The sequence below is a fragment of the Exophiala oligosperma genome (genome assembly GCF_000835515.1).
Source record: "Exophiala oligosperma strain CBS 72588 unplaced genomic scaffold supercont1.9, whole genome shotgun sequence".
Lineage (NCBI taxonomy): Eukaryota > Fungi > Ascomycota > Eurotiomycetes > Chaetothyriales > Herpotrichiellaceae > Exophiala > Exophiala oligosperma.
In genome coordinates this window covers 237566-259168 of record NW_015622826.1, presented here as the reverse complement: position 1 = coordinate 259168, position 21603 = coordinate 237566, and the positions used below count along the sequence as shown (strand labels likewise).

Below are 21603 nucleotides of genomic sequence, written 5' to 3'. Positions count from 1 at the left end.
TAAGCAGTTTCTAAGCTTCAGGTCCAAGAGGCAATCTAGGGCGCCATTGGGTGACAATAGTAGTTTATTAAGCATCAAGCACTAGACGACGAAGACCACTCATATTTAAACAAAAATATCGCTCCAATGGCCGGGAATGGCGTCGTCAAGATAGATATAGTCTTTTAGGAATATGTGCACTTTTGCCCACCAGAAGAATATAACCAGAGGGACACACCACTCAAAACGCCTTGTGACTCTCGGCCTCTTTTCCAGGTGGTGTCGGCTCGACGTTCCTCGCAAACAGGCGCCGGAAGCCCTGGATGAAGACCATGTCGGCCACGTAAGCAGGTCGCTTGGCCAGGCTGGAGATGCTGAACCGTCTCACCCGGAAGACATAGTACAACGATATGCAGGCGAAGACGTTGAAGAAGATGTAGACGAAGCCGAGACCAAAGTTCCTCCACCGCTGGCTGTAGTAGACGTTGCTCGCCGCGAGGAACTGGTCCGCCGACCGGATGGGACAATACTCGCACCCGCTCGTGGCCCCGGGGTTGAGCAGGCGTCCGGGAGCTCCCTCGTTGAGGTACTCGGCCAGATACCGCTGGCAGGTCTGGCCCGACGGTGGGTCGAAGATGGCCATCTCGTTTGGCGCGCAAACGACATCCCGGCCGTGCAGACCGGTACTGGCCCAGCCAGAGATGAGGTACGTCATTGGACTCACACGGTCTGTCGGGAAACAAATGTGTCAGGTCAAACGCAACCAGAACGTCGAGCGAGGACAGGCAGGGAGGGACAGAAAAGTACTCACACATGAAGATCCAAAAGCCAGGCAAGGCAGAAGGTGGCTGAAGTACACCGTTGAATGTGAGGATCATACTGAACAGAAGCGTGACGATATTTCCGGCCGTCTCGGCATCCGGTAGGGCCGCGATGACCATGTGAGCAAACGTGCTCGTGAACAACATGAACTGTAACACGAAGAGGAGCATCAAGCCTCGCGTCTGTCCAGATTGGTTCTTGCCGAACACCGCAAAGTACCACGAAACCCAAATCAGAACCCCGAGAAGAAGCTGGTATGGGATCTCCACGATGATGTTGGCGACGAGGAATGCAACCCAAGAATACGCTTTGGATGGACGTTCACGCACTTCGTACAAGGATCGTTGGATGACGAAGCGCGGCATGATTTGTTGGACAAGGGTGGAGAAGATCCTGGATATAGAACAACATTAGTTTCGCCGGCAAGGGCGGAGCCGACTTTCAATCGAGAAAACGTACGTGACAAGCATAAAGACTGCAAAAATCGTGTTTTGCAAACCGGCCTGAGTGGTGTTCTGCTTGTAGAAGGAAAAACCAATAAACAACGCAGCCATGATACCCAACACGAATCTAGAACCCAACGATTAGTACTGACCTGACCTGGGTCTTCGGAAATGGATGGGATTTGTTACTTACTTGCCGTTGATGTATGATGGCGTTCTCCAGTATTGCTGGAAAACACGTCTGGTGACATGATAGATTTGGGACCTGAGAGGAGCCGCATATTGGGTCGCCGGACCGTGGTCAGTAGCAGACTCGGATCTCTTCGTTTCATAGATTCGATCTAGTTCGGCCTGGACCTCATCAGCCTCGGGAGTGGTCTTCCAAACTTCGCTCCAATCACGATCAGAGTCCTTGCCACAGATGTCAAGCATGTACTCGGCTGGATTGGCATTCTCGTCGCATTTCGGAGCGCCGTTGCGTTCGAAATAATCCAGCAATGTCCTGGAGTTTGCTCCGATGTCTCCAAAGTAGATGGTTTTGCCGCCCTTCATCAAGAATAAAAGACGATCAAACTCTTGAAACAAAATTGCCGACGGTTGGTGGATCGTGCATAGGATGGCCTGTCCAGAGTTTGCGAGCTTGCGGAGGAACGCCACGATCGACCAAGAGCTCTGAGAGTCCAATCCGGACGTAGGCTCATCTAAGAATATCAGGAGAGCAGGCTTTGCGGCCAACTCAACTCCGATCGTGAGTAGCTTGCGCTGCTCGACATTCAGACCTTCGCCAGGGTTTCCGACAACCGCTTCACTGAAGTCTTCCATATTCAGCATGTGAATGACGTCCTCGACAAAAGAGTCTTTCTCTTCCTTGGATACAGAGCTTGGCTGTCGGAGATATGCCGAAAACTGCAGAGCCTCTCGGACGGTGGCAGTCTCAAGGTGCAAGTCTTGCTGCTGAACATAGCCCGTCTTGCGTTGGAAGGAAGGATCTAAGGGTTTGCCGTTGACAAGCTGGGAATCACATTAATCGAAAGGTACTAACCATAATTTAAGGCCGAGTCTGTACTTACCATGTCTCCAGTCAAAACCCCAATGTTGGTCCTTTGTGCCAATGCGTCAAGCAGTGTGGTCTTGCCGGCGCCACTCGTACCCATGAGAGCCGTAAGAGTTCCAGGCTTCACATACCCCGATATGTTGTCAAGTAATCTCCGCGGTTCTCCTTTGATCTTGATGTCAAGAGTCACATTCCGCCATGTGAAGATATCTTTCTGTGCTGGCAGAACTTTAACCTTATCTTCCTGTTTCCCTTCGACATCATCGACGGGGTTGGCAGGTTTGCTGGCCCTTTCAGGATCCTCTTCGTCCTTACGTCTCCCCTCCTGAAGGTATCCAGGAACATGTCCACGTTGGAATACTAGGAATTCCGCAGTCGAGGTTGTGTCAGAGTTCACTTCAGTAGCGATGAAGTAGACGGCGAAGAAGAAGATCATGAAAGCAAACAAGAATCCCAGGTTCCGCCAAATATGGCTGTAAGAGTATCCATAAGAGGACTTGACCCAAGCGTCTCCGGAGACGTTGATTTGACCTGTGACGGAGCCGGCAACAGCACATTGGAAATTGTTCCCTTGACCATAAGGTGGGACCAAACTTGTTGGCGCGCACGGGAACTCGCGTCCATGTACTTCGTTGACAAGGAGAGCTTCGAATGCGTATGCAACGGGATTGATCTGCGTTTGTATTGTCAGAGACTGAATATGATCGTGGAGATCTGGAAGCTTACCCAGCTGGACCATTTGAACCATGGATGCATGTAACTGCGTTGGATCGTGAAGCCAGTATACTGCAGATAGTTAGAATTCAGTTTTTTGTGAAGCGGAGAAAATCCCTCAGAGCCTGAATGCACAGGCACAATCATCCAGGGAGGGCTACACGTACAATCACAACCCACAATACACCTACACCTGCAATGGCAAGTGCCGCGGTGATGGTCTTTGTCAATGCCGCAGTGGATCTGAAGATTGCAGACATTGTTAACATCGAGATAAAATTGAATAGGAAGAAGATAAAAAAGTTGGAAGCTCTCATCCGGAGTCCAGCGAGAAAGTAGAGGATGATGTTGAACACAGTCGCCGTACAAAACTTGATGGGCAAGTCTGCCACAATTCCCGCAAGAGCCTCCGTAAAAGGATGGTAGAAAGCGTAGGATTTGTGTTTGGCCACGATCGGTCGTTGTGCGTATAGCTTGTTAATCTCCACGACGGACTGGAGCGCGCTCAATAGCACGGCGAAGAACAAAACCGCCCCCTTGGCAAAGAATGCACCAGTTGAAAGTGGAGTCCCGAAGTAAATAGAACCGATGACCAAGGCCATTGTTATTTGACTGAAGATTACAGCGCTATAGCAAGGTAGAAGTCAGTTGGTGGGATTTGAAGTCAAGACGAGACCAGTGGCTTACACTGTTGAGGCTTTGTCATTCCACAGTCGTTGATATGCTCGCTTCGTACACAGGCGAACCTGCATAGGTATACTGATGATGTAGGGCGACTTGGGTCGTGTATGTTGAGCTTGCATAACCTGATGAGATTCTCGAAAAGTATCGAGAGCTTGCTTTCCATCAGCATCGACTTCGGCGGCTTGATTTGATTCGTCTTGGGCGTATTTGTAGTTTGGACTTTCAAGCCAATACTTCTCAAAGTCCTCAACCGTGCGAGGTACACGATTTTCAAACCCTTCTCGAGGCTTTCGTTCTCGCGGATTGGTGATAGATGTCAAAAAGTCCCCTGTCGTTTGCCGCGGAGGGCAATACCAGCCCATGTCTTCGAAATACGCTTTTGCCTCATCTGTAGGCCCAAAGTAAATTTGTTTTCCTTCGTATAGGACAATTGCTTTGTCGCACAGGTCATAGATAGCTTGTGATGCTTGGTCTATATGGAGTCAGTCATAAAACGAAGAATAATGTTGCTTTGATGGCAAGGCCCAACATAAATCGCATCATTTTCATGCAGGGAGATCATATACTCACATATAGCAATCAAAGACGTGAGACCGGCAACATCGGCCGCTATGCGTAGTGATCGGACGAATTCGAGCGCAGTCTGAGAATCCAGTCCTCTAGTCGAGTTGTCCCATGCAGCTATGGGTGGTCCAGCAAGTGCCATCTCTGCAAGGCTGACGCGCTTGCGTTCACCGCCACTAACTCCTCGCACGAAATCATCGCCAACCTTGGTGTTACGTGTATGGGCTGCATAGATGTGTCAGTCAATGGAGAAAAGAAGACCACACCGAACATCACTCACAAAGGCCAAAGATGTTCATCATCACAGTTGCCATATATTTGACCCATTTGTCTCGAGGCACATCAAACAGCCGCTTGGACGGAGTTCTGCACGCAGCTGCGAATTCAAGCGTCTCCCCAACCGTCAAATGTGGAAAGTGCTTTTCATTCTCCTGGTTGTAAACTGCTTCACCTTTGAACTCCTTAAGAAAGATGTCTTGCGATATGCCGCTGTATGTAATCTTGGAATCCTGGGAAATGTTGAGACCTTGAAGCTCCCCACATATGCTTTTTAGGAAGGTAGAGCAGCCACTCCCAGGTCTTCCAAGGACAATGAGTAATTCTCCACTGTTTACATGTCCATTGAAATTGCTCAAGATCTTCTTCTCCGGGGGATGGCTGAAACGCTCACGGAAGCGGAAGGGCGACATGAAGACTGACCCGACAGTCTGTTGGAGCACGAGAGCGGCACCTTTGCCGGACACATTGAGATTCGTGAAAGTAAATCCTGACCGTCGATGCTTGATACCTTGCTCTTCTAGAAGTTGTGCAAACTTCCTCATCCAGAGAAAAAAATTGAAAGACGGATGGTTGGGATCAAACTCGGGCGATTGAGGCGTCATGCCCGCTACAGTGTCTTGTCTTGCAAGACCGTCTCCAGTGGCTGTGCGAGCGGGCTGAACTCCAGAGAGTACCGAGGCCATCCTCGCAAGTTCACTCCGAGTGGCAGCATCACCACGGTCAAATTGATAGTCTGCCTCATCTCGAGTTTTTCTTGATCGTATAGGTTCGAAACGAGGATTCTCAGAACTGCTTTCCGTCCTTGTTGAGGCTGCATGTGAAGAAATACTCTCCAGAGAGGCGCGTGTAGACGTACGATGCGCCTCCCGCGCTGTGTCCTCGGAGGCCATGATAAGGTCGAGACAAATACTTACGAAGTCCTGGAAACAGGGGAATGTCTTACGCACTTACTATATGTAACAACCTCAGGCCAACTCCAGAGCTCTAGGGACGCCTGATAAAGTTGGGGCGTACATACACGGCCCACAGCCACATCCATGACAGAAACAATCATTGGCATGTTTATTGATATGCCAGCAGGGACCACCCATAAGCGAAATCTAACTTCCGGGGTCCGGGAACTGTTCCTTGCGAAGTCTAAGGAAGAATCAACACACCCACACGACTGACACGACGTCTTTGAGCCAATCGACTCAGAAGGATCGACGTGAGCGATCTCGCATATGGAAGCAGGATACGTTCGTTAATTATGGGGCGGAAGAAGGATGGGCACGGGCCCGAGAGTGTTCGTCTGGGAGAGGATGTTTACAGTCCGTGTCCCAAGGGTTATCGACTTGGCGAGCAATGGGAGAACCCAGGCGTCGTTGTTATGGACCCAGCCACATGCTTTGTGTCGACAGAAGCCATGTCCACACAAACGACTAGGAGCACACTATTTGTCGATATTGCTCAAACAGTCTTTCTGTCGGAAAAGTATGCAGAGTTCCTTCTGTCGAATCCTAAGATGATACGCCTGTAACATGGTGTGTTGTTACCCATTCCGCGTCGTCCTCGTCCTCGTACTCGGTTAGCTTGTCAGGGATCTTCATTAGAGTGCTTACTTTTCCGAAGCTTTCTCCGTAGTTACATCACGTGCTCTGATTACTCACGACGTTAGTCAGCTTCGCCCTGTTTGCTACTTTCGCACCTCCTCGATTTGAAACACCACAAGAACAATACAACTCTTTACTGCATCAATGGTCCCGCCAATCGTTCGAAAATTCTCTCATGTGCATGCATAAGACGTTGAATACACGCTATCCAGAACAACTCAGCATTCAGTCCATCAAGCCGTGATTTTTTGCTTGCTCCTCCATCGTGGCCCAAATTTCATCTCGATATGCATCAATGGCCACAAGAGAATGGATATACCTCCGAGAAGCACATATGTCCATCCATATCCCAGAGAGTTGGTCGCGTAGTCAATCACAGAAACGAGCAGTGCAGCTAATGAGCATCGCATGAGATTTGTCTGGATATCACCGTACAGTCAATGAATGTCCACATCGCATCCGGGTCTTCTCCTTACACATGCAATCACACCCGAACTCTGACCTGGTGCAACGTCAATCATCAAGGTCATGGTCGCGTTTAGGATTGAAATCGAGGTATATCCCACTATGGTGGAATTTAGCATAGAAAGGCGTCAATTTGGCACGCCCTAGCCACACTTACGGATGAACTGAAGGATCAATGGGACCGCAATGGAGACCCTGGTTGTCAGACACCATCCCCAGCCAAAGACACAGCCAAGGAAAATTGCAAGCAACAACGGCATCGTTCGTAGCCGAGCCTTTTCAATCGGAAACAGGTCGTTCTCCGAGTCTGTCTCTGTCGCCCACCGCTGCTTCGCCTTCTGGTACTCTCGATCAAGCATCTTCCCAGTCAGGGTGGAGCCAAGAATCATACCTCCTCCAGTGGAAAGATAGCACAGGCCGAGTGCAGTCTCGGAAAGATAGGGATAGATGTTTGCAAAAGAAGAGGAGATGGTGGCCGTAATGGTATAGTTGACTGCATACACCACTCCGGTGTAAAACAGTGCCACAACAATGTGTGGAAGTTTCAGAAGCTTTACTGGATTTGTTGACGTTCGGCGAGGTCTGTTGATATGCTTCTTTTCGTTCTGACCATCGCTAGGACGAATGATCGGCAGCCACGGGCGATATAGCATATTCGGCGGTGCTATACTTCCATTTCCAACTAATGTCCTCATAGTTTCAGGCAAGAAGCTGTACTTTTGTTAGATATCTGTCATTGTTCAGGTAAGAACGGAGCATGAAACCGTACAGGAGAATGAATAGCATACACACAACGGCTGCAATGGCAAGGAACCAGAAGATGGATCGCCATCCTAATCTTTCAGACAGGACACCACCTAGCACTGGTGCGATGCATGGTGACAACTACCACTGGGTCAGTCTGATCTTTCCTGGTATGTCGTTAACCTCACCATTGGTCCTAAATTGAACATTCCAAAGAAGCCCCCTCTCTCCTCAGGCGACGAGATATCGCCAATCACTCCCGATCCTGGCGGTGCACAATGTTCGTTAGACAGGCATACACGTGCCGTGAGCATGTCTACATACCCAAGGCTATCGTACTGGCGCATCCTCCAGCTTGCACGGCTCTCAACAGCAAGAGAAGCCAAAAAGCATTGGTAGGAGTCAAGGCTAGACCTATGCAAGATGCCACCAGGATGATGAAGCATCCCACGAAAACCGGTCTACGGCCCACGCGATCCGATAATGGTCCCCAGAGCATGGGTGCTTGAGGAGGAATTTGTGTCAGCATGAACAGTTCAGAGGGTGGCGAACAAAACATACAGATTCCTTGCATGGCCAAATATATGGTGACAGTGAGGTTAATCGAGTCCGTCGACACATCGAAAACCTGAGCTAAGGTGGGTATGGCGGGAAAATAGATGTTTGCTGGAAACGGACTACAAGAACATGATCAATCATTTTGCCTTGATGCTTCAGAATTTTCCAAACTCTAGCCGTTGCAACAGCGACAACGACGGCAAGGCTGGCCAACATGAACGTACCTGAAGAAACCTGCCACTGCACTAATGCCTACAAGGAACCATTTTGCTTTTTTGCCATAGACACAGTATGGCTCGGTGGCCGTTTGTGCAAGTGGTGCATGATTCTCGACATCCAAAGTCACAGCCGCTTCCTGCCGTGGAGGTACCTTTTCGGGGACACTCATTGGGGCAGCATGTGTGTGGTGGTGAAGTGTCTACACGTGCAGTGCCTCGTTCATCTCATCGACAATGGCTTTGACGGATATGGACCTAACGTTGAAGATATTGCTAGGCATCTAGGACATTGCCTAATCAAAATTTTTGACCGACATCTCTAGTCGCCTGGGCCGATTTCGCAGTTGCCGGCAAGCGGATGAGGGCCCTGTGCGAGACTTTCAGAGCGGAGCCTCGTTGGCAACGGATAATCCCGTACCAGGGAGTATTCGTATTTGATCCGGCCGGCAAACCATGCATACCATTACTCGCAACAATATCTCCTGCTTGGGAATACCCGTGTCGTCAAGACCATCTCGACCGTGTACCAGTACTCCGAATATAGTGTTTGGATTCTTCTCATAGCCAACGTGGCCGCGGGTCTAGAACAGCAGACCCGACCAATCAGTTACTTGATGGTGGATAGATGCATATCAACAAAGACCATCTCTACGTTCTTGAAACGGTCATTCGTGAATGTTTGTATCAACGTCATGGAATGAGGTTGACCTTCTGGCTTCAAGCTGCGTTTACTAGACTACCAGTCTATCTGACCAAGTTACCACCTGCTCACAAGGCCCGTGGACGTCTACGTCGATAACGACCAGATCAACACCTTTATCACTTTCTAGACATGACCACCTTAATGATCGCTGGCATTAATAATCACGACCATCCTGCCTTGAGTCGCTCGATGGCTTCATCTTCCTCAACAACATCTGCATATTTCGCATCCAGATCGAACAAATTCGCGGCCTGGATTTCGGGTGTCCGATCACCACACGCCGAGCCCACGACCTGTACAAGTCCCCCGTGTCTTAAAACTTTGCCATCTAGGGGTTTGACGGTGGAAAGTGTACTCACCATTGGCCTGAACCCGTGCTGCATTGCATCTAGAGTGGTAGCTCTCACACATCCGGAGGTACTGACACCGCATATGACCAGGGTATCAACGTTCAAACACTGCGGGAAAGATGACGAGCGTCAGTCATGTATCCTCACCCCCATCACTTGCAGTCGTCCTATATAATCTAGAGAGCATCTCCTATGACGGACCACATCCCGGGGAACACGGAGAATTCTTTACCTGCAACTCTGAAGCCAGAGACGTCCCAAAGAAAGCCGAAGCGTATTTCTTGACTATGTTGATCTCGTCGTCTCGTGGTACAAGGCCGTCGACATGGTCCGCCAGACCTCTGGTGTCACCGGCTTGCCAGACGTCCAAGGGTTTCGCTTTCCTCCAGAACAGACCCGCGTCGCCCATGTCCGACCGGGTGTACTTGACCTCACTCCAAATCACAGGCACACCCCCTGCCCTGGCGGCTTCCAGTAATTTTCGCATCGACACCGGCGACGATGCGCCCGCCGGGTTGTCGGTCAGGGACAACGGTGACCCCTCGGTGAAGTAAGCCTTGCACACGTCGATGAGGATCAGGGCGGGCCGAGTACCCCAACCCATGCGGTTCGAGAAACCCGATGCCGCGTACGAGTTTGACGCTGCATGGTCGACCGTGGATGGCATGGTGAAAGGTTGTGCTTTTGATTTGTCTGGCTTGTTGGCTGTTCGTTGAAACACGTTTGTTCAATTCAACGTCTCTCGTGTTATGCCGGTGCTCAAAGTTCGCCAGCCTCGGGTATCACTTGATGTTTACTTGGCGCCTAGGTGAGCAAATCCGGTATTGTTGCCGGTACAGAATCCGCACCGAAATGCTCCGTGTGGAGTAGAATACAGATACTAGAGTCTGGGCCAGTATGTCCCCAGCAGTACTCAAGTCAGGAATCGTATCCAAAGACGTACTTGATTGCGGACCCACTTGGAGAGCCTCGTCGCTCGGATCTGTTACTCCAAAAATTTGCCGGCGGCAGCTGGGGGATAAAGGACAAATTGGAAGAATCGAGGTGCCGGCAACACTATTACGATGATCTATCGATGCCGGTCAGGAAGGAAGCTCGAATTCGGGACCAACTACAAGCCCGGCAACTTTGGAATTATGACGACTATCAAATTACAGATCATAGAATGAGGTACTCACATGATCGACAGTAGGTAGGCAGCAGGTAGGCGAATAGGATGACTGAGCTCAATCGTAGGAGAGGAAGCCCTGTTGGTCAGCTTTGTCTCAAGTGAGCCCGTCTTCTGTATACTCGGATCACATGCCTTGGACACAGTGATTCTAAGTGAATCATCATCTTCATCCGCGGACATGGCTGTTGCTGACAACATCCTCAGCGACGCCGAGAACAGCACCACTTCATACCAGCCTCTTCACCCTTCTGTGCGCCCCAAGTTGGACCCAGAGTACGTGGCATTCCACGACAAATATATTCAATTCGTTGAACCAGACGACGTACGGCCATGGCACCCGATCCATACCCGACGTCGAAGGCCTTTTCCACCTGGAACGTCTCAGGCTGTCCCGGTGAAAGAAGTGAGGGACGTCGACTTGGGGAACTTTCCTGTCAGGATTTTCTGGCCCGAAGATGAGAACCCGGAGAATGGATGGCCAGTCTTGGTTTGGTATCACGGTGGAGGATGGGCGATCGGGGGAGTCGAGAGTGAGAATGATTTCTGTTCGAGGATGTGTCGAGGTACGTCTTAATGTAAAAGGCTTTTCTATCTACTCCATCATTGCTCTGGGCCCCCTCAAAGCTGGTTTTATTATGGTCCCTCTGGGTGGAATGTGAGTTATGGTCGTTGCTGATCACATGAAACTCAACAGACGCAGGATGTGTAGTCGTCACCGTCGGATATAGACTGTGTCCAGAGTACCCGTACCCTATACCGGTAGAAGATGCACTCGAGGCTCTGGTATGGGTACATGACCAAGCCGTCTCTGGTGCTATGAACATCGACAGACATAGATTAGCGGTCGGAGGGACGTCGGCGTATGTGTCCATTATTTTCACTTCTCCTCATATTCTACCTCGACATTCTCTTTCTCTCTCTCCCTGTTTTGTATCTGCCGCTGAACGACCGACATGACATGATCATGACTTGTTTTACTCTGCAGAGGCGGAAACTTGGCTCTTGTGACGGCACTCAAAGCAGCATCGATGAAACCCGCACCCATTCCTCTGGTTTTACAACTTCTCCTGGCTCCCGTCATCGACAACACCGCCACAGTAGCTACGACCTGGTCAACTCGCATACACACTCCCTGGCTTACCCCGGCCCGCATGACGTGGTACCGCAACATGTACCTGACAAACAAAGACGATGCTCTCAACTGGGATGCCTCCCCCAACCTCGCTCCCGCGGACCTGTTGGCCAAGTCTCCCAAAACCTGGATCGGTATCGCCGAGCAAGACCTGCTCGCCCCTGAAGCCACGGCGTTCGCGGAACAATTGCGTACCGTGGGCGTCGACGTTGACGTCAAGTACTACGAGGGCATGACTCATACGATCCTGGCTATGAATGGTAAGTTTGATGGCGTGTTCCTGTTTTATCCTCACCCTTCTGAGAGGCAGTCTGGTCGGGGCATAAACTGATCTCTTCTTGACACAGGGATATTGACAAAGGGGAAAGCCCTCGTGAGTGATAGTGCGAAGGTATTGAAGGATGCTTTTTGGCCCGGGCTGTAGTCATGACTGTAGTATCTCCTTACAGGCTTGACGGCTCGAACAAGAATCATGAATTTCATATAGACCTCTACCTAGCTAGAGCTATAGCTATAATTTCTCAAGTACATTGCCATTTAATGTGTAAATTATTCCTTTTATTCCTTGAACTCTCTGGCCCGAGCCTTATTCACCCACTTCGACAAATCAATGTCAGATTAATCCTTCATCCTAGACCAAGCACGCCCATAATGGTCACATTTGTAGTTCGTCACAATACTGTTCTAAGAGCGCACGAGCCTTTTCCGATCTCGGGATCATTACACATCCGAATGGCTCAGGAACACTAATAGGGTCACAGAGGTTAGATGGAGAAGGAGAGAGCGGGCGCCACCGGCAGTAGGACACAGAATATATGCATATCACTTACTTGGAAAGGCCGTTGGTAAAAGCCACGGCGGGCCTTATTTCGGCACCATCAGGACCTTTGGGACATTTCATGTCCATCGTGGCCAGCAACGTCGAGACCATGATGTAAACACCAGCAGTAGCCAGCCACTGTCCTGGACAGACTCGGCGGCCAAATCCAAAGGGACCTTCGGGGAACGGTTCGCCCTTTCCGCCCTCTGAAATGGGGGCGTAACGATTCGGGTCGAACGTCTCGGGATCATCATACACGCAGGGATCATGTGTCATGGCGTAGGCGTTGGCAAACACGACCGAACCTCCTGGGATAAACATGCCCTTGTACGTATCGTCCTTGATGGTTGCGTGCGGGACGCCCAGTGGTGACAGTGGGTACCACCTCGTCGTCTCCTGGATTAGGTATTCGATGTACGGTAGCTGGTCGCGATCGTCAAAGGTGGGGAGTCGATCGGTGCCGACGACCTCGTCCACCTGCTCGCGGGCATTTTTCAGGATTTCCGGATGTAGGAGTAGGTTCATGATGCACACCATCAGCGTCGACCAGGTGGTGTTGCCGCCTGCGATGGAGATGGCGCCAGCGGCTCCTTTGAGGTCGGGAATGGTGGCTTCGTTGGGTTTGGATCTGGCCACGTTGTCCATGTACCGTTCCAGATGAGTGCGCATAAACGACGGGAGTGTCGCCTTTCCGCTGAGGATTTCGGGTTCGGTGGCGTCCCAGGGAGCGTCGTGTAGGCGTCGGATGTAGGGCTTGGTCGAGCGGGCGTGCTCCAGGACGCCCAGTCTGAGCGGCCAGCTGGGCAGGTGTTTGAGCGCAGGGAAGAAGTCGACTATAGATGCCCCCGGCACACCGCCTTTACCGGTGGCTTCCTCGGCATCCAGCGACATCTTGATGTACGGGTCGTCCTTTTGCGTGATCCCTAGACCAAAACCGATTCGCAGAACCACCGCCTGTGCGAACTTACGGAGCAGCGTGTCCCAGTCTTGTGGACTGTCCAGGATCTCTCGCACTGCCTGGCGGGCTTCTTGTTCTTGGATAGGTCTGTATGGCTTGCATGCTGACTGGGTGAAGGAGCTCTGCATCAGTTTTCGGTGAAGCTTGAATTTTGGGCCCCACCGGAGGAAGGTCAATGTTATGCCCCATCCCATGCTACGTGAGTGAATCAGTTTACGCAGTTCTAGACACGTCACAATGAGACCGAATACATACACTTCAAAGAGCACAAATCTTGGTCGGTCATTGTAGTTGGTACCTCGCTTGTCGAGAAGGTCATGACATGCTTCACGGCTATTGAGCACAATGATCGGTCGACCCAGGATATTGAAAGACAGGACATCAGATTCTAATGAGACGCAAATCCAGACGTTAGTCATGGGAGTACGAATGAGACCAGAGCTGTGATTGACATACTGTACTCCTTGCCCCACTCTGTCAATTGATACTCGGGATGAGACTCTGGGATAAGACGAAGGTGTCCAAGAATTGGTTCGCCCTTGGGCCCTGGTGGTAAAGGCAAGTTTGAACGTCGGAAAGCCTTTCGATAGCATACCATGGCCACGACGACCAGTATGCCTATTCCCAAGGCAATTCGTGTCACTGAGAGTAGGCCAGCCATGGTTTCTATGGGACTGAAACGATCAATCGATGAACAATCAACGAAGGCTTAAGGATTGATGAGAGGATATGCCATTATTGAAGGCTTCATTGGTCGGCCCTCTCAGCGATTAATGCCTAGTTTCCGATAATATTTTTGTGCCATATTTCAAACTGTAGACATGCGACTGGCTGTTGAATTACGCTTGGAATCGAACAAACCTACAAAACGTATCGGGAGCTTGAGATAATGGACATGAAGATGCCGGCCGGTGACGGAGTTGCCGGATACACGGAAGCAACTTATTTACCGGCAAGAAGTGATCAACCAACATATTCTCTATAATTGTGCTAATAAATAAGTGGTACTCGTAATACTTGTCAGCGGCGTGCCGGATATGTGCACTTATCATTTCTTGTGTGCCGTAGAGTCCCAGTTGCGAAGAAACACCCCCCGAGGCCTGGACGGCTGTGGACCCATCCACCTCTGCCGGCAAAAAATTGGGTCGCTCCTGATAGCGGTCTTGTGTAATGCGGGATCCCTTGCACCTATCGACCGTCTCTCGACGATTGCCTATGGCGAGGCGGAGGATCCAGCATGGTCATGCCGAAGTAACGCGACAGATGTGGCAAAGAATCCAAGTGCACAAAAGCTATGTGTTAAGAGCACGATTGTCTCGTTGAAGTCGGAACTTCCAGCCAGGCATGTCACTGCCGCAATGATCACAGCAATCCAACCGACGATTTCCTACGGGAGGACCGCCCAGTCTGGCTTCCTTACCACGGCAACAGATTTGGATCCATACCCGTACCAGGTCGGCTATGGCAATCGGTTTGCGACCGAAGCGATCCCTGGAACACTCCCTCAAGGCCGTAATACGCCGCAGAAATGCAAATACGATCTTTTCTCTGAACAGCTGAATGGCACACCGTTTGTGTCTGCTCGTTCCTCGCAACAACATGCCTGGTTCTACCGCATACGACCGTCCGTTGCCCACCGACCTGTCACCATGTCGGTGGACAATCCTAACCTGGCGGCGTCGTTTGCTGTGAGTAACCTAAGCACCAAATTCCTTCCGCGAGACCAGTCGTGGGGAGCATTCCCCATCCCCGACGACTCGGATCCCGTCGACTTCGTGCAAGGCCTCAAGACTATCGGTGGCCATGGAGATGCCATGATCAAGGAAGGTCTTGCCGTCCACACATATACGGCTAATCTGTCGATGGGCAAAACTGCCTTCTGCAACAATGATGGCGACTTCTTGATCTTGCCACAACAGGGTCGTCTCGACATCCAGACTGAATTCGGTCACCTCATGGTTCGGCCTGGCGAGTTGGTTGTCATTCCAGCAGGTATTCGATTCAAGGTCAAGTTACCTGACGGTTCTGCTCGTGGCTATATCCAAGAGATCTTTGGCACCCATTATGAATTACCGGAACTGGGACCAGTGGGGTCCAACGGTATGGCTATGCCCCGGGATTTCGAGTACCCTGTGGCAAGTTTTGATGTCGACCAAACTACCTGGACCATCGTCGTCAAGCTTGCAGGCCGACTGTTCGAGTACGAACAGGAGCACACGCCGTTTGATGTGGTCGCATGGCACGGCAACTATGCACCCTACAAGTATGCCACCGAGAAGTTTGTAAACTCGGCCACGGTAGAGAAAGAACAGAGCGACCCGTCCATCTACTGTGTACTGATGGCCAAGTCCAAGACTCCGGGCGTTGCGCTGACAGAGTTGCTGGTCTTCACGCCGAGATGGAGCGTCACAACCAACTCCTTCCGGCCACCATACTACCACCGGAATGTTTGCACTGAGTTGATGGGCATGATTTACGGAGAATGGAAGGGTTCAGCTACACTACTGGAGCCAGGTGGACTCACATACGAGCCCAGCCTAATGCCACATGGAGGTAAATCCTCCAGCACACGTGAACCCACTTCGTTATGCTAACCCAGCCCTGTAGAATCGTATGAACGATGGAGAGAAGCCACGACTACGGAACTCTTGCCCGAGAGGATAAACGAGAATACTCTAGGTATGCTGACTTGGTGTCAGGGAAGCAGAGGCTTTGCTGACTTGTTTTCTCTAGCCTTCATGTTACACATCTCAGGGCACATTGCCTTGACAGACTTTGCTCTTGAAAAGAGTGGCACTCTCCACGGTAGGATGCTGAAAAAGTAACTGAAGATTGGAGAGAAGCTAACTGGTCACGACAGAGATCCAAGCAAACTTTTGGGACGGTTTTGATGGAGGCTTCACCAAGCACATCGATCAGATAGATCGGGATTTGGATTCTGCAGGCCTCGATGGTTTGAGGCGGACGGACAAGGCACAGGAGGCAAAGGAGATTGAGGGCGAGTGATTGTATGAGGAAAAGGATCTGATATTGGCAGAATACGGTTGAAGAGCGAACATTTGTATGAAGTATCAACGAGCATCTCCCATGGGTTTTACTCAATTAGCATCGCATCTGAATAATCGCAGACCTGGAGCCTGACACTTAGGTGCCAAACTCACCTAATCAGAGTAATGCCCACTGACTTTAATAGGGGTTCCTATTGGTGTCTAAACCCTGTAAGTCCTTATCATGGCCGGACTCTCGGGCCAGCCTATTCCCTACTAGGCTTCCCTAAGCGTTGTTTCTAGGGCGTCTCTCCGGTGCCACTTGCTCTGTCACTGCTGCCCCTCTTTTCTTCGAGTTCTAAATATTTAGTATCAAGATCTCAGCCTTCTCTGCCTCCTGCGGTTCCTGCTGCTTCTTTAAACAATGTGTCTCCAGTTGTCACCTCCCTCCAGGATTCATGCCTTCGGCCACTACCAATGAAGCTGCTGCCTGGACTCATACACGATGAACGGTCTGGTTGCCAGAGTGCAGAGCCCAGGCCACGAACAGCGGCCCAAGACAAGAAGAGCTGCCGTGGCCTGTCGACGCTGTCGTCGTTTACGTGTCAAATGCCGGTACCTGTCCACCCACGAGCCTTGTGAGCAGTGCAGCCACTCCGGACATGACTGTGTTTTTCCTCAACGTGGTGAGCCTGACTATGACCGCGCGTATCGACACGAGCGGCGACGAAAACAGCAAGTTCCAAATCGACAGACATCGACGAGCTGCGAGCCGATAGCTCTGCCTAGACTAAATACTTTCTCGGGCGTCAATGGATTATTGCGGGCAGAATCACGATCATCCGAGGCAGTCAATGAGAGCCATCAGAGGAGTCTCGCCCCTGGAGCCGATCTTGGTAGAGGACCAGCAACACCATCTGAAGGGAGTGACTGGGATTTATTGCCTCCATTCGAAGAAGTGGTCGAGGGATGTCAAGTATTCACGACATCATATTTTCAACTTGGTTTTCTCCCTAAAACCAATTTCTTCGAAAAACTACATAAACGTAAGGAGGACATCAGTGTGTTTCTCCTCCTCTGCATCCTCAGTATCTCCGCGAGATTCACCCCCAGCCTCGTCGCCCGCTATGGAAGCGGCCAGAACGCCACAAACTGTTTTCTTCGAAGCGCAGCCAGTATGGTACCTGCCCACATGTACAAACCAAGCTTGGAGTCGATGCAAGCCTTCTTCCTCATGAGCCTTGCAGAATGGGGAAAGGGAGAGAAGGATCGAAGCTCCACGCATATGGGCATTGCTGTGCGTATGGCAGGTACCTTACGTCTTCACCGCGAGGAAACCTACTACCTTCCCGAAGGCGCTGCAGCTGACAAGGTCGTCGAATCGGAAGTAATCAGAAGAACATTTTGGATGTTGCAGAATCATGAAGATTTGTTCTCGGGGCTTCACTCGCCTTCGTCGTTTTCGCTGGGCGACATCACTACCCTTCTGCCTTGCGAGGAACAAGACTTTGCCTTTGGCATAGCTCCATTTGAGAGGGCGGCGTTGATGGGCACACCTCCTGCTATCAAGCATGAAGAGCTTACTAAATCACCTTCCCGCTCCCTCTTTGCCACATTAATCCAATCTCACAATATCTGGGGCCAAATCGCACGCCGCGTCGCACACAACGAAGCAGCCGACCAGCAAGACTCTGCTGGACAGGCAAAGGCCTCAATGGTTCTGGGTAAAGAAGAATACTTGCGACTCTCTGCGCTGCTGAAAGATTTCGAAGAGAACCTTCCCCAGCGTCATCAATGGTCGGTATGGAACCTAAGAGGTTTTCGGGCTCAGAGACTCGACTTGGCCTATCTCTCAGTGGTGATGATGATCCGACTAAGTACCATTATCTTGCGGAGGAGCCATGTTCTAGGCTCATTCAAAACCACCACCACCGGCAGTACCATCACCGCCAGTCCGATGATGGCACATGCACGCGTACATGGCTCTCGTTCTTCAGCTGTTGAGCATGAGACAACAAGCGTCACGGACGAGCTCTTCCATAATATGGTCATCTTGTACGACCAGATCGATGCATACTTTTCCATTCGCTCTCCGAATGAAGGATTTCCAGCTTTCGTTGTGTTTTGCATCTACATCTGTGGCTCGCTGGCCAACCATCTTCAAAAGAGCGACAAGGTTTTTTTTACCGTGGAGAACGCCCACGCCCGTGCCACCAAGATCTTGGAATCCTCCACGAAACTTCTGAGTGATGTGCAGGACTCGTGGCCCATGGCAAGAAGATGGAGTGATGCCTTACTGAGAGCCTACCAGAAACAAGTGATGACCAGCACAACGACACCAACAACTGCGACTGCTGCGGTCGGCTCTCAGCACGGCACAGTAAGAGGTACACATGGCGATACTGGTGGAGATAACCGCAGGAATGGTGCGAGTAGAGACAGACTGCCTCCTCCGCCCCCTGCTGTTGCTACTACTACCACTGTTATTGGTAGAAGCACGGTTCCACGCTCAGGCCCTCAGTCATCATCAATCCCTTACCAGCAACAACAGACCAGAGAAGACGATGATCTCGGAGATGATGGCAATTATGAAGATTATAACGATGACTCTGTTCTCCCACCGAGTAACCAGACGAGTCCATCTGGTGCAGTGGCTTACTCGGCACTACAGCAGGGACCTAGTGCCAGCGAGTCTCTTCTATCAAGGATGGCACGCGGAACGCAAACGATGGATAACGATGAAGCGAGAGACGTCGTATCTCAACACTCTCATGACCCTTGGAACGATATTTTTTCAGGAGTCTCTCTTACAGACAATTTTGATTCGGAATTAGCATTCTACACGTGGCCCGGTGGAGAGGTTTGGGAAGAGTAGCTTAAAGTCACAGAGGGAATCAACACCACGACGCCGTGGATCGTGGAAGGAGGTGATCAGGATTATTGTATTTACCGCTCTGGACAATGGCGAATTACGGTTCAGAGCCGTATTGAGTACAGAGCTCGCGCCGGATTCAAGAGTGAATTACATTCTCCTGAGAGCCAACTAGATGCACATGTCACTTGAACTGTCTGGCGAGGATTTTCCAGTGCTTTGAAATGTGCTGCTCTGTTGGAAAGTCATTCTGTGCCTCTCCCCGTTATAACCGGATAGGCTTATGGCAGAGAGAGGCAATGGCAATCGAGGGATCAATTCATAAATACATTGATACAGACAGACACGGGTGACTAATTGACCAAACACACCAGCTAACGTTACCTCACTGACCCAACCCGCGGGTTCACCAATTCAACAGTAGTATTCTACCTCCCAAACCATCGTTTCTCGAGTGTCCTCAAAACGAGGTACGTCAGAATACTCAACACCATGCCGACCTCGTACCCGATGTCGCCCGTCTTTTCCCCCACGGGACCCGTGTACCACGCCTGGGCCATACAGGGCACGATCAAACCAAAGGGGATCGTGACGGCCCCCACGGCGGCGAACCCGGGAGGTAGTTTGCCACCGACGTTCCAGGTCGAGTGGTCGTAGGACCGGAAATCGCCCCCGCGGAAGTACAGAAACTCGGTGCCCACCACGCCGATGAACACGGCGGCCCAGTAGGCGATCACCCCGAGGAAGTTCTCCAGCGACTCGATGAGCGTGTGGCTGACGGGGATGGCGGTGCCGATGATGACGCCCGTCACGACCACCGCGAAGACGTAGCGGGGGACGCGGGCGAAGAGGGGCAACAGGATCTGAAACTGCACCGTGATGGCGTACAGCGTCCCCGAGATGTTCCCCATCAGGGAAAACGCCAGGACGACGGCGACGAACTTGCCGAAACCTCCCGTCGAGTTCATCATCTCCAGCATGACGCCGCCCGTGGAGCCGGCGTCAAACGCCTCAAGCCACGAGTCGTAACTCGGTACGGCACCGCCGATGGCCGCACCCAGGCACATCAACGGGATCGTGGGGATGAGGATACCGCAGTAGGTGTAGGTGAACAGACGGATCCTTAATCATCGACGAGGAAAAGTCAGCCTTTTGGTGTCCTTCTGTCACAAATCCCACGCGACCGTTGATGGTTGGAACATGACAGAAAAAAGAAGATAGGTAACAAGAGACAAAAAAGAATCTTCGAGCATTCTTCAAAGTTGCCAGCCAAGGGAAAAGAGGGTAAATAGGTACTCACTTTGACGTGTCTGGTGTGATGTAGACACTGAAATCCGACGCCATGGTGGCCCAGGTCATGGTGTAGGCGGTGACGGTGCACGCAAAGGACAAGACGCCCTGTGCCGTCGCCGGCGCCGTAGGGGCCTGGTTCGACAACAATCGGCCGCCACAACCCGTGGCGAATAAGATGGCCACCAACGAAGGGATCCAGGCCCACCGCTCGTACGTGTGCACGACCTTGTACCCCATGAAGGCGATGGCCAGGGAAACGACGGAGATGATGACGATGCCGACGTTCCAGCTCAACGAACCTCCACTCACGGCCGACAAGGTCTGTCCCGCGACGATGGTGGAGACGATGGCCCAACCGGTCGCGGTGGCCATGCTCATGACGGAGGCGACGGCCACAAAGTAGAGACCGAAGCTGTACCTGGCCTGGACGAGCTGTCTCATGCCGGTCTTGGGGCCCAGGATGCCGAACGCCGCAGGGGGGATGCCGCCCAGGAGGTTGAAGAAGAGGATAACCAGGCACGCCGCTTTGAGGCTCAGGCCCATGAAGAGGGTGCCGACGAGGCCGGTGGTGATGCTGTCCAGGAAACGACGAATTGTCATCAGCCCAATGATCTTCTTCCCCGGACCGGCGTTTTAAACGATCGGAGGCAACCAAAAACTTACGGTAACAAACTGAGGCTGAGAGTCCACCACAACGAAAAGATATTGACCGCCCTCGTGTCGGTACGTTGCTCGACGGGCACCGGCTCTATCCCTCGAAGTTCAACACCGAACGAGGTGACTTGTTTCCACCAGCCCGTCTGTACGCCCTCCTCTTCTGAAGGAGTGCCCGGAGCCTGCGTGACATCGAAGGATCCCTTCTTCTCAATGTCGACGCCGCCATTGTCATGCACGTTCTGGGACTCCATCGAGGGACGGATTGCGCATTGGTCGGTGGCCGGGAAATGGGACGGGAGAAAGGACACTTGAAACTAGTCCTAGGGAAGGAATATATGTGGACGGCACGCAAAGGGGGTGGTTTTTCTCGACGATGGACCGGGGGTGTTCTTTATGAATCCATTGTTATATCCAGACAAACCTCAATGTATTTCTTATTTCGAAGCAATCCAAATACACATCTCTCACTTCCGGTGTGTGTGTGTTCCCCTGCCCGAGCGCCAAAGCCCATCGTGGCTGGACCAAGGCCTGATCACTATCGATA

At 51.4% G+C, this 21603-nt stretch overlaps 4 protein-coding genes across 4 annotated transcripts; 1 reads left to right on the top strand and 3 right to left on the bottom strand.

Moving 5' to 3' along the window:
* Positions 1 to 23: 23 nt before the first annotated feature.
* Positions 24 to 5440, bottom strand: PV06_08702 (uncharacterized protein). The gene is made up of 10 exons (XM_016410069.1): positions 4541 to 5440; positions 4267 to 4485; positions 3700 to 4168; positions 3180 to 3639; positions 3025 to 3084; positions 2315 to 2971; positions 1438 to 2255; positions 1261 to 1371; positions 791 to 1194; positions 24 to 708 (listed from the first exon to the last, which is right to left on the bottom strand). Exons 1-10 carry the CDS (start codon positions 5427 to 5429, stop codon positions 221 to 223), a joined length of 4575 nt encoding a protein of 1524 aa, XP_016259091.1. The 5' UTR covers positions 5430 to 5440; the 3' UTR covers positions 24 to 220.
* Positions 5441 to 11958: 6518 nt separating this feature from the next.
* PV06_08701 (uncharacterized protein) lies at positions 11959 to 13911 on the bottom strand (the record flags this gene model as incomplete). The annotated part of the gene is made up of 4 exons (XM_016410068.1): positions 11959 to 12218; positions 12303 to 13445; positions 13506 to 13638; positions 13707 to 13911. 4 exons carry the CDS (start codon positions 13909 to 13911, stop codon positions 12128 to 12130), a joined length of 1572 nt encoding a protein of 523 aa, XP_016259090.1. The 3' UTR covers positions 11959 to 12127.
* A 697-nt stretch (positions 13912 to 14608) lies between these two features.
* PV06_08700 (homogentisate 1,2-dioxygenase) lies at positions 14609 to 16256 on the top strand (the record flags this gene model as incomplete). Its single annotated transcript, XM_016410067.1, has 4 exons — positions 14609 to 15803; positions 15858 to 15929; positions 15984 to 16055; positions 16111 to 16256. 4 exons carry the CDS (start codon positions 14609 to 14611, stop codon positions 16254 to 16256), a joined length of 1485 nt encoding a protein of 494 aa, XP_016259089.1.
* A 3281-nt stretch (positions 16257 to 19537) lies between these two features.
* On the bottom strand, positions 19538 to 21310 carry PV06_08699 (uncharacterized protein; the record flags this gene model as incomplete). The annotated part of the gene is made up of 3 exons (XM_016410066.1): positions 19538 to 20231; positions 20410 to 20976; positions 21066 to 21310. The coding sequence occupies 3 exons, from the start codon at positions 21308 to 21310 to the stop codon at positions 19538 to 19540; spliced, it is 1506 nt and encodes a 501-aa protein (XP_016259088.1).
* Positions 21311 to 21603: the final 293 nt, after the last annotated feature.